The sequence below is a fragment of the Epinephelus fuscoguttatus genome, linkage group LG14 (genome assembly GCF_011397635.1).
Source record: "Epinephelus fuscoguttatus linkage group LG14, E.fuscoguttatus.final_Chr_v1".
NCBI lineage: Eukaryota > Metazoa > Chordata > Actinopteri > Perciformes > Serranidae > Epinephelus > Epinephelus fuscoguttatus.
In genome coordinates, this window is record NC_064765.1 from 6622095 (window position 1) to 6636043 (window position 13949).

At 43.7% G+C, this 13949-nt stretch overlaps 1 protein-coding gene across 2 annotated transcripts in view; it reads left to right on the forward strand.

The window, feature by feature from the left end:
- LOC125901170 (protein jagged-2-like) overlaps positions 1 to 13949 on the forward strand; it is an 84172-nt gene that overhangs the window by 676 nt on the left and 69547 nt on the right. For both annotated transcript variants that reach the window (XM_049596615.1, XM_049596616.1), the window contains exon 2: positions 588 to 911. In XM_049596615.1, the coding sequence (XP_049452572.1) occupies positions 588 to 911 (324 nt within the window). The remainder of the gene's footprint in view (positions 1 to 587; positions 912 to 13949) is intronic.

Below are 13949 nucleotides of genomic sequence, written 5' to 3' on the forward strand. Positions count from 1 at the left end.
TTAAGTGCGTTAATTGGTGTTTTCGTGTTCTGAAATGCTCGGTGACGCAAACATTTGGGTGAAATAGCTTCACATGTCTGCAGTGTTTCACCTGTGTGCACAGTCGCACAAGTCAGAGCGCGACCAAATCTTCAATCTTCAGCGTTTCATTGATTTATTAGCTGTTTCCACTTCTTTTAGGAACAGTCCGGCTCTGACTCAGACCACAGGTTTTGTTAAGGTGGATCTTTTGTAGTGTTGAGCTGCAGCCTGATCTGCAGACTGAGCTAAATTGGAGCGCTGGGTCTCATTAACGAGCCCTGGAGTTCAACGGTGCCAAAATGTACAGTAGTGTGTGCTGCAGAGCGGCTGCACGCTGCAGAAAATAAGTTACTTTACTGTTAAATCTGCTCATGGTGAGATGATTTAAGGTGTTTCCAACGGGAATGTCACTTCTAGTTGGTCAACTGGTATTTTCTTGATCATGCCCTAATTGCCATTTGACTTATTAATCCTTAAAACACCAGGAAACCTGCATTAGACTCTAATAGAAATGTGGACATTATTGCACTGCACGCCTTTTCAGCCTCTCCCACTCTCCTCCCCAGGTGTCTCAGTCCACGGGTTACTTCGAGCTGCAGTTGATTTCGGTGGAAAACCCCAAAGGTCAGCTCCTGAACGGCGAATGCTGCGACGCGGAGAAGAGCGCGGCGGAGGGCCACTGCGGCGCGGACGAGTGCGACACGTACTTAAAAGTGTGTTTAAAGGAATACCAAACGGAGGTCACGACTAGCGGGCCGTGCACCTACGGCTCGGAAACTACTAAGGTTATCGGTGGGAATACTTTTCAGTTCAAGGGCGGACAGAAAACCGGACAGAACCGGAACAATGACGCCGGGAAGATCATCATCCCCTTCCAGTTCGCGTGGCCGGTAAGTGGATCCCAGTGTCTCAGTGTGCAGGTGGAGAGTTGTATAAGTTGTTAAAAGTTGGATTTCAGAGGAGAGATTGCGTAAAAGTTGCAAAACATTCACCTGGATGCGCCATCAGCACTCATACACCATCATAAAACATGGTTTCCTGTTTATAATCTTCCATGCTGTGTTCCAAAAAATGTAGAATTATCAAAGGGAGTTTGGATGTTTTGGTGGTGAATCATGACGCAGCCTTGAATCGCTCAGCCCAGCTCGCACAAAGTGTAATTTGGCACATCTTGGCACAGTTTTCTGTTACAAGTCTGTCATTGCTGTCTGGGTCTGTGCATGCCGCTCATTCTTCCCTCCGCCTGGCAACTTTTGGCGTCTGTACATGATCAAACATCTCGTGAGGGGCAGTGCATTCCTCTCTTTGAGCTTTTGAGTGGATGTCTGTGTGTTTCTGATCAGGCCGGAGCCCTGAGCGCGCATGACGCATGACTTTTACGCACAGCCGCAGCGCAGTTGTGTCTCGGTTTGATGAGTTACCAAACAAGCTGCTGTTTGTGTGGCTACAGTTACAGTGTGTGCAGGGCAGAGAAGGGGCTGCGGTGCCAGTGTTTGAAGCGGGAGAATAAGGATTTCCAAGAGAGTGTTGATTAAGAAGTGGCAGGTAACTTATTATCTTATCTAAACAGAGCTAGCGGAGCCAATCAAAACCCGCTCCCGCGCCTTATTTGGAGAGCCAGCGTGGGAAACAGGAACAGTCCTGACAATCAGAGCTGTTAGGCCAAACAGATTGCTGTGTAACGAGGTTTAATGGTGAGAGTGACGTCCTGGGAGGGAGGGGGGGGGCGTCACAGGTTTGATTCCCAGAACAGCTGAGTGAGCTGTCAAAATAAGACTTGTTGGTCGCTGTGAGTCACAGTGGGAAACAGTAAAAGAGATGATGAAAGTCTTTAAATACTGTCAATAATCATGACTTTCTTTTAGTTTGCTGTCCTTTAATCGACCAATCAGCCAAGAGAAAAGTAGTTTATGACTCTTTAGAGTGAGAATTTACTTCTCACAAAGTAATTGAGCTTTGATTGAGTTGTAAAAGTCATACTTTCTTAAATCAATTGAAATTTTAACACTTTATAATAACTAGTTTTAACTAATTCCTATGATTTTGTAAAATTTGTCCTAATTGTAATGCAGCAATGTGACTAAATGTGTCATTGTTTTTACATTAGGGTTTTTAGAATTAGGGGTTTTTTTTTGGAGTGAATGAACCAAAAAGACAGACGAATTTGTGGTTGTAGCTTCTCCAATGTAAAGATTTGCTATTTTTCTCTTCTTCAAATAACTGCAAATTGAGTATTTTGGGCTTTTTTTAAGGGTTGCTTGTATGATATAGGCAGTGTAATGACTTTACTTTGGCTCTGGGAATGTGTGATGGACATTTGTTGTAAAGTTTTGACATTTACAGACAAAAAAATATGAAATACTCAGTAAATGCAACCCAGGTTTTTGCACACACGCAGCAGCAAAACATTTAATTGCTTTGTTTGAAATACTCCAAGCTTGCAATCACTCAACTCCGATGCTCATTTCAGACATTCTTGCTGTGAAAAGGCAGAAAGCCCGTCTGTGTGTTCATGTCAGAATGTACATATCGTACATATCGGGTGCTTTGTGTGCCCGGCCGGCTACGTGACCTCTCCATTCATCACTCCTCATGGTCAGCTGTCAGCAGAGGGGAAGATGGAAGTAGTAAGTTGGGGCCCTGCGGGCGGATACGGTTACCACTAAGTTGTGTGTGACACAGGCGGTGGATATCAGTGTCACCGACTACTCAAACAAGTGAAGATCCTCGGTCAATCTGGGCCGGGGGATGCCTTTACCTCGCCGCCTCTCAGGTTCACGCTCTATCCGTTATTGGGTCATTGTCTCACTCGGCGTGTGTGGGGTCAGTATTTTCCACTATCCGCCCGGGAGGGGGTGGAGGAGTGTGTGTGTGTGTGTGTGTGTGTGTGTGAGGGGGGCACAAAGGAAGGAGGGTATCAGTGTTCAGCAGCTTCTTCTGATGAGGCTGTCAAGGTCGAAACAGTTTAAGGCTTTTAAAAAATGTCATCACGCTTCATGTTTTTTAATCAAGATGGCTCATAAAGTTTTCACTGGTTGGTTGTTAAATGTCTGTGACACGAACCTCTGTGTGTTAAACACAACTGCACTGAAGGAAGCACACACAATGCCTTCTGCAGGCTGCAACTCGGGATCTGCTGTCAATTGATTAATCTGTTAGTGTATGGAATAGAGCGGTGCAGGGATGGCGTCTTTTGTAAGCCAACTCGGAAGTTAACATCGCCCCATTTCCCTTGTCAAAAAGCCAGTGGGATTTTTCCATTGGAAGCTGAATTATCACAGAAAATAAGCTCTGTGGAAAACGTGTATGCTACTTTTCAGCAAGGTATTTCTCACAAATCAACATCACTGTCACAAGACTTCAACATCACCACTTCAACGAGGCGGCGTGACGATGTTCTGTGGTCTCGTTTAGCTTTTTGTAAGACATGTAAGAGCTTCAAAATTCACAAGTGGGGTATTAGACGCATTTTATGTTGTAGAACAAAACCTAAAAGTCTCTTAAGCTTGTGCTAACCACAGACCTTATGTCAAGCATTTAACCATAAACCCACTGACTGCAATATGAGGGAACTGGAAGTGCTAATCTGCTAATTCACTTTCAGGTTTAAGGAGTCATTGTTGCAGCAAACTGTGTCTACAGAAGAGTGAAAACTGTCTGTCACTACTTCCCAGAATCCAAGGTGATGTCTTCAGATGTCTTGTGTTGACCAGTCGATAGTCCCAGAGTCAAAGATATTCGGTTTACAAGATATAAAACAGAAAAGCAGCAAGTTGTGCTGCACAATCAGAGGAAAATATGTGATGATGTTGCTGAATATCATGATAACGATCTAACTTGTGATGAATGAACAGATATTAAAGTGTTTAAGTAGGATTTTATGCTGCTAAACTCCAGCAGATTGCTTGTTGAATGTAAAATATAGGGTTTACAGTGTTTTTATTGAGCAAATTGAACACTGACCTGAACACAAACGCATCAAGTTATGTCTTAAAGTGCAGTTTTCTACACATACTCTCTTTTAACCAACTCAAAAAATCCCACAGTGCAATATTGCAGTCGTTTGCAGTGTGTCTATGGCACAAGTTGACATCCTGATGATGATAAAAAAGCAATATATTGTGCAGCCCTTCTTTAATTAGTCCCTTGATTCAACTGATCAGATTTTGATTTTACTTTTATCATATCTAATGCCTGTTGATCCTTGAGAAGTGATCCCTCCTCTGAGGTTTTCCCTCTCTAATAACTCAGGATGTTGTATATAGTTTGATTGCACAGCCTTATCAGGCAATCTCCTCAATAAAATTAGGTTTCCTTTTCTGTTTGCACGTTGATCAAAAGTTTGAGACAGATATGAAATGACAGATGCCTCACTCTCTTCATACTTCACAAGGCCAAACCACGTCCTCCTCCCGCCACAGACTGCAGCTCGCACTGTGGCGTGCTGTCGGCCAACAGACAGCGCTGACAGTCGCTAACAGAGTGTGTTTGTGCAAGGCCGTGGCCTGTAGCCTCTGGTGCTGCTATAGTGGACTCCCTTGGTCGGTCCCAGTATCTGGGCCACTGGTCCTGACATGAATTAGCCGCTGAGGAACATAAAAAAAGAAGGACATTGTTCTGCCCTCTCCTCTGCCGATCATTCCCCCTTCATGCTAACCCCTCTGGCTGTTTGGGTCTTTAGTGACATCTTTTTCATGAAAGGAACGGGGGGGAGGAGGGGGGAGGGATTGACCGATGGAGCGAGGGAAGGAGGGATGATGGGCACCAGAGAGGAAGCAGCCCCCTCTGTCAAAATAAAAAAAAAAAACCTCCACCCGGCTTCCTTGTGAGGTTTCTGTCACGAGGGAGGTGTATTTTTAGGACAGAAACTTAAGATGCTGCTTTTTTTTTTTTTTTTTTTTACAGTCGCGAGTAAAGCAAAAACAAGCATTTACTTCTTCTCCTCTTCCTCCTCTGTTGCCCCCCTCTCACCCAAACCTTTCCCAGTGTCTGCATCTCTGTCTCCCTCTCTCCTTATGGGGTATTTTTAGAGCTGCTGTCCTCCCCTCACCCCTCTGTGAGTAAATCAAGGATCAAGGGTGCGTACTCCTTCAGTTTCATGGCCCGTTTTTTATTTATTTATTTTATTATTTTCCCTCCCCTCTGCCCCCGCTTGCCAGACTTTCCCCCTCAGCCTGGCAGATCTGAGAGGACAGAGGTGGAACAGCTGTTGTTTGGAGACCTCCTCCTCCTACTAGAATAAATGTTTTAGTGAAAAAGCATTAGGAAAACAGGCTATGATTACAGCGGTACCGAGCAAAGATCACCTCACCCGGAGGAGTATCAGTGAGCAATCACAAAGTGCAATGTTGGATGATGGTCTTCCTCGCTTGTTCCCTCGATGCCGTCACTGCCGGCGGTTGGCTCGTTTGGCTCATTTGCCGAGTGTGTCCTTGGCGCGCTCACCTGCTCTTCCATCAGGAGCTCTCCTCGGTTTGGCAATGCTTTTATGGTTGATTAGTTTTGGGAAAAGAGGAGGAGGAGGGTGTGATGTCCTCGTGAGTAGAGGTGTAGGATTGTTGTGGTTGGGTGTGTGAGAGAGATGATGTGTTACAGTTGGACTCCAGTGATGATCCTGCAAAATGCAGACGGACTGAAATGTCATATTTTTAGGCCGACACATGCAAAGCAGCTGTGCAACAACAGGACCAGATGCTGCAACTAAGTAAAACCATGATATCCAGTCAGCTCAATAATTCATCTGCTCCTGCTGTTGGTGCTTCTGCTGATGTCATCAACAAACAATGTGTCTTTGTTCACTCGACTGTTTGTGAAGACACGATGGCGAGTTTTGCAACAAGGTTGTTGGAGCCAGTGAGCCACCTGAAGCTGCAGCAGGTGTGCTTTCACTGAAACGAATCATGTCACAGTTTATGGGACTGTCATGACTCAAGAGAGCTACACTCTTAGAAGTAAGGGTGCTGACTAGAACCATAGAGGGTTCTTTGGGTTGTTTTCATTGGACAACACTTTTTGGTTCCTGGAAGAACCTTTTTTTGAACGTTCAACCTGGAAACCTTTGCAGCTGCAGCACTGGACTGTTAAACTGTAAACCATGGTATGAAAATTCACAGCTATCATACCATGTAGGCTACATTTGCTTATCTGACGTGTTATGGTAAAGCATTTATTTAACCCCCCAAAAACGTCCATTGTAACTGATGATGATAATAATATTAATTGTGCAACACTGTGACCATGATACTGTGAAACCGTGATATTTTCAGAGATGTTTATTCATTCATTCTCTGTGACCGTTTATCCTCTTGAGGGTCGTGGGGGGCTGGAGCCTGGCCCAGCTGACACTGGGTGAGAGGCAGGGTTCACCCTGGACAGGTCACCAGGGCTGACACATAGAGACAGACAACTATTCACACTCACATTCACACCTACGGGCAATTTAGAGTCACCAGTTAACCCGCATGTCTTTGGACTGTGGGAGGAACTTGCAAACTCTGCACAGAACGTCTCCCCCCACCCCGGGGTTTGAACCAGGAACCCTCTTGTTGTGAGGCAACAATGCTAACCACTGCATCACCCTGACGCCTGAGATGGTTATTGTACCGTGAAAATCTTCCTAGAACCCAGCATAAAGGGTTTTACCAAGGGCCATCTATGAAAGGTCCCACCTACCCCCTTGTGAGAGATTCTCCAGAGAACCCTTCCTCTGTGCAGTAGTTCCACCCAGACCCCTCTCTGGGGGTTCAAATCTGAGCCTTTACGCCTTCTGAAGGTGCGAACAAGAACCTACCTGGGGGATCAACCAAGAACCCTTTTATATTCCATGGGTTTCATCTAGAACCCACCCAGGGGGGCTCTGAAAACAGTGATTGACAACATTTCCATAAATCTCTCTCACACTAATCATGGTTTTAGTTATGCAGGTCAGCCTGGAGCCACGGGAACCACATCCATCAGCCTTTGGCCTCATGAGGCTCCTAAAGGGCGAGGGCTGATGTGGTCCAATACAACCCATAGCACACATGGTTCACAATCATGTGTTCAGGGGGTGAATATTTCATGAAATCATCACTCTATAGTTTTTACTATTGCAGCAGTGCAGTGGTTTTATATTACAACCGAATACAAAATGCCAAGTACCAAGTACCAGGTACCGGTGATGGTAAAGATACCAACAAGAGGTTGAGGATCTTTTAAAAGCCATGCTTTCAAGAACTTGAAGAACTCAGGAAAAGGGTTATTGGGATTTAAATGGTTCTTTGTGGAACCCTTAGTCTTGTCAAGACCCTTTGAAGAACCCTTTCTTCTAAAAAAGGTTTTTTTCAGAAGTAAATAGTTCTGGGTAGAACCCCAGCTCTTCAAGATGAACCCTTATTTCTAAGAGTGTACTGTAATGTAGTTAGCCATCTACAGCTACTTTTGCTTTCTGACCGAATCATCCTGTTTGTTTCAGTGTGTATGTGACAGCTCTGGTTTGAACAGACTTTATTGGCACTGACAGGAATGAGACTGAGGAGCAGGACTTTGCTTCATGCATTCATGAATATACAACATCAAAACTCCAAAGATTTTGTCTCATGAGGTGTGTTCTGCAGGTCAACCATGTTTCTCCTTTATAAGACAACAAATTCAGACCACAAAACGTACCCCCCACCCCCCCCCCACCCCCACCCCCCGCTCCGTGTGTCTTTAATAAGCCTAAGAGCCTGCAGCAGGCCACAGCGGGGCTCTGTTACGTGGTGTGTGCCGGCCAGGCGAGGCGGTTGAGCGCTCTCTGCTCGGTTAACTGCGGTCAGGACGGGCCTGCTCATCTTTCCCACGCTGTCGCTGGTTCCATGTCAGCTGACCTGATTCTGAGGCATTTAAATGTGTGATTAGCTGCTCAGTCTGTCCGGCTAATCGATTGTCAATGCTGCTGGTGGATTTGGTTTGATGTGTGACTGAGGTGTCTGTAGGGGCAGCTCTGTGTACCTGTGAGTAAATCTGTTCTCACAGTTACATCATGGGCACACTTGGTTTTAGGTTTAGCTTAAATCTCTGGAGAGTGAATGTAAGTTCATTTAAAGGCCTCCTAAAATGCACTAAAGTTTGTGTGTTTGTGAAAGAGAGACCAGCTTTTTCCTGATCTTAACTTGTAAGCAGTCACTGAGGAGAAGTCCTGAAGTTCTTTAGAAGGAAATCGTCCCAACTACTAAACAATCATGTCTTTAGATGAGATTGTTCTGGGAAAGCTGCCTCATGTATACAGTAACTTCAAAGGCTTAGTGTGCTGTTTTTCAACCTGGACCCTATTTTCCCTTGTTTTTGTGTCTAATCAACTAATGGGAGCAACGATTTGTGAAACTGGTCTGGTCTTGAACAGAGGGCTGCAGCTGGCAGTGCTGCAACAAGCTGCTATGTTACCAATCGAGGAATTGTGCTCCATTAATGTACGTCCATTAAAAGTGCTTGTTTTTGTCACTGACAGGCTCAGATTATTATCAACGTCTGACATCATTGTGGAAAGGATCCCGACAGAGATAGACCTTTCTGTTAATGAGTAAAGTCATTTTTGTTTAACCAAATTCAGCCCTGAAATCACTATAGTCAAACCCATCAGACACCATTTAAATAAACAGTGATTTTAGCTTGTGTGGATCCAGTATGTTTTCACATGTAACTGGGTGAATTAAGGGTTAATTTCAGCCAAACCAGAGTTTGTAATTGATGGTACAATGGAACGATGAACCAAGAAGGTTTTTGTAAGTTTTATTTTGTTTCTGTCGACTTATAATGAAGTGTGTTAAGTGGTTTTTTGAATGGGGTTTGGTGTATTTGGCGATAACGATTTCAGGGCTGTTTCAGGTTAAACAAAAAGGATCTTATTCTATGACAAAAAGATCTTTTTCTGTCGGGATCCTGTTCATAATGTTGTCAAACACTTGGAGTAACAATCGGAGCCTGTCAGTGGCAAACACATTTTTAGTGGACGCAAAGTGCCCTGAGTGGTTACACTGCAGCCTGTCTCTTTCAATACTGGACGAGTTTCAAAAACTGTTGCTCCCATTAGTCACTAAGAATAAAAAACATAAAAAGGTTAAGCTGTGATATCTCAACATCATAATATCGCCACTATGACTGTACAGAGAAATTGCAAGCGACAGCGTCCTTACAAAGAGCACCACAATGTGAGCGAAGCAGTCCTCCTCCACTGAGTCCATTACCTATGTCTGGACAGACGTGAAGCATTAGCATGGTTGCTATGGTTACCCGCTGTTTATCCTATACTGGGCACTGATATAGAACCGGTGGTTAAACTTGCACTATGTTTGAGATGTCCTCATATACCATTTCAATGGACGCCTGCCAGCCAATCGGGAGTGTTTTCTGCCATAGCCATGGTATACTGCTGAATCATTGCCAAGCCCGCTGCGTACAGTATGTACAGATCAGTTTCATGCAGAGTTTGTTTGCACGTGAAATGTGTGTGCAAACTCATGTATGCAGTAAAGGAGCTTTTGCATGCATGTCTTTACAGCCCCATTTACACCAGTTATTAATAAGTGTCCTGTTGTGTCGATCCCGTCCATCTCATTCGGTGCATTTGTTTCTTAAGAATATGGATGTTTTTTAGATCTGATCACAGTGCGAGTCAATCCGCCTACAGATATGGTTTTGCTGATCCCATTGTGTCCCCGTTGCAGTGCATTCTGGGTGCATTTACATTTTGTATTAACATGATTTTTTTCCTTATCCAGATAAGACATCCACTCACAGTTTACATGCTAATCCCAGGTGTAAATGGGGCCTGTGTGTGTATGGTCATAATGTATGTATGTATGTGCGTGTTTAGGCGAGGCCGGGGTAATGAAATGCATGCGTTGTGAGCACTGAGGGGAGCAGTGGTGATTAAAGCATGAGACACACACACACACACCTTAATTTCCCACTTGACTCCCAGTAGTTGTTCACAGGGCTAATGCAGCTCAGCTGGACCTCACTGAGAGACAGAAAGAGAGACGTTCTGAAAAAGGAAAAGGGCAGGATGGGAAATTATGTACATGACCAACCCCTCCATTGTTGCTGTATTTGTGTATCTCCTAATATCTCATATATCTCTTGTTTGCCTTGTCCATCTTCTCTTTTCTCTCCTACCAGGAGAAAACCCCGTAGCTACATATTTCGTGCTTTAGAAATCACTTGGCTGCCGTGTTCCTGTTCTGTTAGCTTGTTTTGCTAGCTTTGAGGGTGTGATCGCACCTACAGTTTGCTTTCTTTGGTCTGGAACAAAGTGGGAAAAGATCTTTGTGTTGTATTTTTGTATCTGGCTCATTCAGGCTCACATCGTGAAGCAGCTTATGAACCAAAGTTGCACAGAGTCAGAAGTAGAGGTTTGGATTCCCATCATGCACGAGGTTAGGGGATTTGTAAGCCATGGCCTGATTTTTATGGTAGTTTAACAGAGTCATTTGTGCTCACCCAGTTGGAAGATCTTTGTGATTAAAGGGGATTTTCTTGTGGTGTATTTTCAGCTGAGCGTGAGAGCATTCTTCTCTGGAGTTTGTCCCAGTAAGGAGCACGTGAAGTGGTAGCTAGAAATGAACGACTTCCTAACATGACTATCATTATTTATGCGGACAAATAAACCAAATTAAAGAAGTAAACATTTGAATTCAAGTAAACCGCTGCAACGTGAATGCACCATGACTCATCACTTGGCTTTACAGATGTATGCTGGAGAAATCAAAAAAAGGCAAATCTGATGTCCCCTGACAAGTATTACTACAGCATTGTTCTTCTTCTTCTGCTGCTGTACGTTGCTGCAACGTGGATGTCATGTAGCCTGTCCTCTCCAGAGGGATTGGGTGAAGGTTCAGCAGGGTTTCTCAACACATCTGGGGCCCAAATCTCTGTCAGTAACCTTAGTTACCCAACTTCCCACTTCATGGAGAAACCCCTGTAGCACTCTCACACACTAATGTATCTGCAATATGTCAAAAAACTCTGCTCATTAGATGTGTTTCATGTGTGTCAGGGAAAGTTCTGGGTTGATATGCGCAACTTAGTTTGGTCTCAAAGGATAATGCTGGTTTATTTTAATTTGGGTCTTATTTTTGTAGATTTTCTATCAGCTATGATAACAGCAGGCAAAAGATCCAGAGCAAACGAATATAGCTGGCTTTACACCAAACAAACAGATTCCCAGTGTCAGCTGTGACACGCTCCCGTGATCTTGAACGTTTGGTGTAAGTTGGTCATAAAACTCAGTCTGAGCTGTCTTAAGCCAGTCTTTTCTTCATCTTGACATTCCAACAGAATCGAACATGTTTTAGATTAGGGATGCATGATAATATTGGCACGTCATCGGTATCAGCTGATACTGGCTTTAAAATGAAGAGTCAGCCAACATGCTTTTTCTCAGGGTGCTTTCACACCTGCCCTGTTTGGTTCGGTTCAATCGAACTCAAGTTCATTTGCCCCCTAAGTGTGGTTCGTTTGGGCAGGTATGAACACAGCAATCACACTCAGGTGTGCACCAAAACAACCAGACCGAGACCTTCTTGAAGAGGTGGTCTCAGTCTGGTTACAAACGAACTCTGGTGCGGTTCGTTTGTGGTGAGAAGGTGTTCCGACCTGGATGTGAAGCAACTGCAGTCACATGACACATTGTTTGGGTTAAACATGAGCATGTTACAGTCCTGGAGGATTAATAATGTGCACCTCCTCCTGTACTGCCTTAATATGCACATTCAGCACATCCAATGCATCAAAACATTGTTTTCTAGTTGGAGCCGCGCCTCGTTTTCAAACTCTATGGTTTGACTAAAATGAACAATGACAGCAATATAGTCCACGATGAGCAGCGCTAAAATCAACCTGCGTAGTTGTCCCTCCATTGTGACATTAGAAAGTGTCACATTTATCTTGCAAGTGTACTCTTCTTCAACGTTTGCTTTACTTCCTGGATTTTTCCCACATGGAAATTCTGACCAATCAAGAGCAGCTTTCTCACACAAGGCATTTGATCTGGTCCGCTTGTAAATGCTGCCGTGAGAACATGAACCAACTCTAGGCAATTATACAACTTTATAACTAAATCAGTCCCTGATTCAGACCAAAGCAAGACAACTCATGATGTTAATTCCACTACAGAAGAGACTTGATGATCACTAAAATTAGGTGGGGAAAAAGTGGCATTATCGATATCTGTATCGCTTATTGGTCAGATGAGTTGTTACAAGTGTTACACGGTATACCGGTACTAAAATAGTACCACGGTACTAGAGTATTCCAAACGGTACTATACTGCATTTGGAAAATACCGGTACTTTTTAAATTGATTCAGTTCATTAATTTATTTAATTCATTTATGCACACAAACGCCTTTCTTGTTCCTGTTGGAGCACAGATTGCGCAAGTGGTGTGTATGACAACACCTGTATCAACATTCGCAGCTGGCCCAAGAGAAAGTCTGCCTCGCAAAGGGAGACAACATGAGACAACACCAACTTAGTGAAACATTTGAGCAACCAAACTGTGACGTCCGTACCAAGGTACTTACCGAACCATGATTTTTTTTGGTACTGTTACACCCCTACTATTTATTGTTCTAAAGGTTTGTATCCAAAAGGACTTTTCTTTAGGAAAAGTACCGAAGACTATCAAAAAGTATCGAAATTCATATGGGTATTGGTACCGAAACAAAGATTTTGGTATCGTGACAACACTAGTTGTTACATATCAGCATATCAGATATCGGCAAAAAATCCAATATCATGCATCCCTATTTAGCGTATAATATAATTAATTTTCAGTCCTGGCTTATGCAAATAGTGAAGTTTGACGACATGAACACCAGCGACTGATAGCTGCGCTCTCTCCAGCACCAAACAGGACGCAGCAAACTGAGGAAACAGTAAACATGGAGAGGACTCTTGGGGAGGCGCAAGTATGTGAACAAGTCTTGGTTCTCTTGTTCCATGGAAAAGGAGGAGAAACTGTTGAGTTGTGGAGTCCATGTTTACTTAGATGAGTATCTGATCCACCAAGCAGCACTTATTTTAGGGAGAAATCCTAATTTTTGAAACCGTTCTCATTCCCACGGTCTCCTCCCACTAAAATAGCACAGCTGACCAACAGAGGCTGGTAGCGTGTTGAGACGGCAAAATCCAAAATGTAAAGTTTGTACAGTTTATCTTTAAGGATTGAATTGATGCTGCATTGACAAGAATACTGTCGACATATGGTGCCTTTTATCTTGCGTTTCTAGAGTTGCATATTTTTGCAGACAAGTAAGGAATTCTTAGTATTTTATATTCTTAAAAGGGACTTTGGTGTGGTATTTTCCACCAGATGCGGAATGGGAAATATTCTTACAAGGAATCTAGTGGTAGTCTTGCAGTTTGTGACCCTGCGAGATCCCTAAACTTGCAACGTCTTATAGTGTGTAACTGAAAACTCACATTATCCTCACATGTGAGAAGGTGTCAGACTTTTGTGAAAAGTATTTTTAAAGTCTTTTTAGTAGGCACAGGTCGGCCTTGAGTTAAGATTATTTTGTCAGTTGTAAAACCACATTTAGTAAATTAACTGAACTACATGAGTCAACATTTCTTTTAGTTTACTGTACTCTTCATCTTCTTCTCTGACTCGATGTATCTGTGCCTCCTTCTCTTTGTGCTCATACTTAAATGAACACAATGACACCTGTCCAACTCTGCACCTGAACTGCTGTCACGCCACTTGAAGTTTCTCCTCCCACTGAAGAGTGTATGTTAAAACAACAGTCAGAGTTTATGTTGCACACAGCAAACTGTGGTCTCTCTCCTTCCACCTCCTCTCAACATGAAGCAGTTTTATAAGTCTTTACTGTTTGGTGCAGGGGGGCGTTTATTCGTCACATCTGCGCTCAGGTGGATCAATGATGAAGGAGCCGGTCGGGGTTTTCC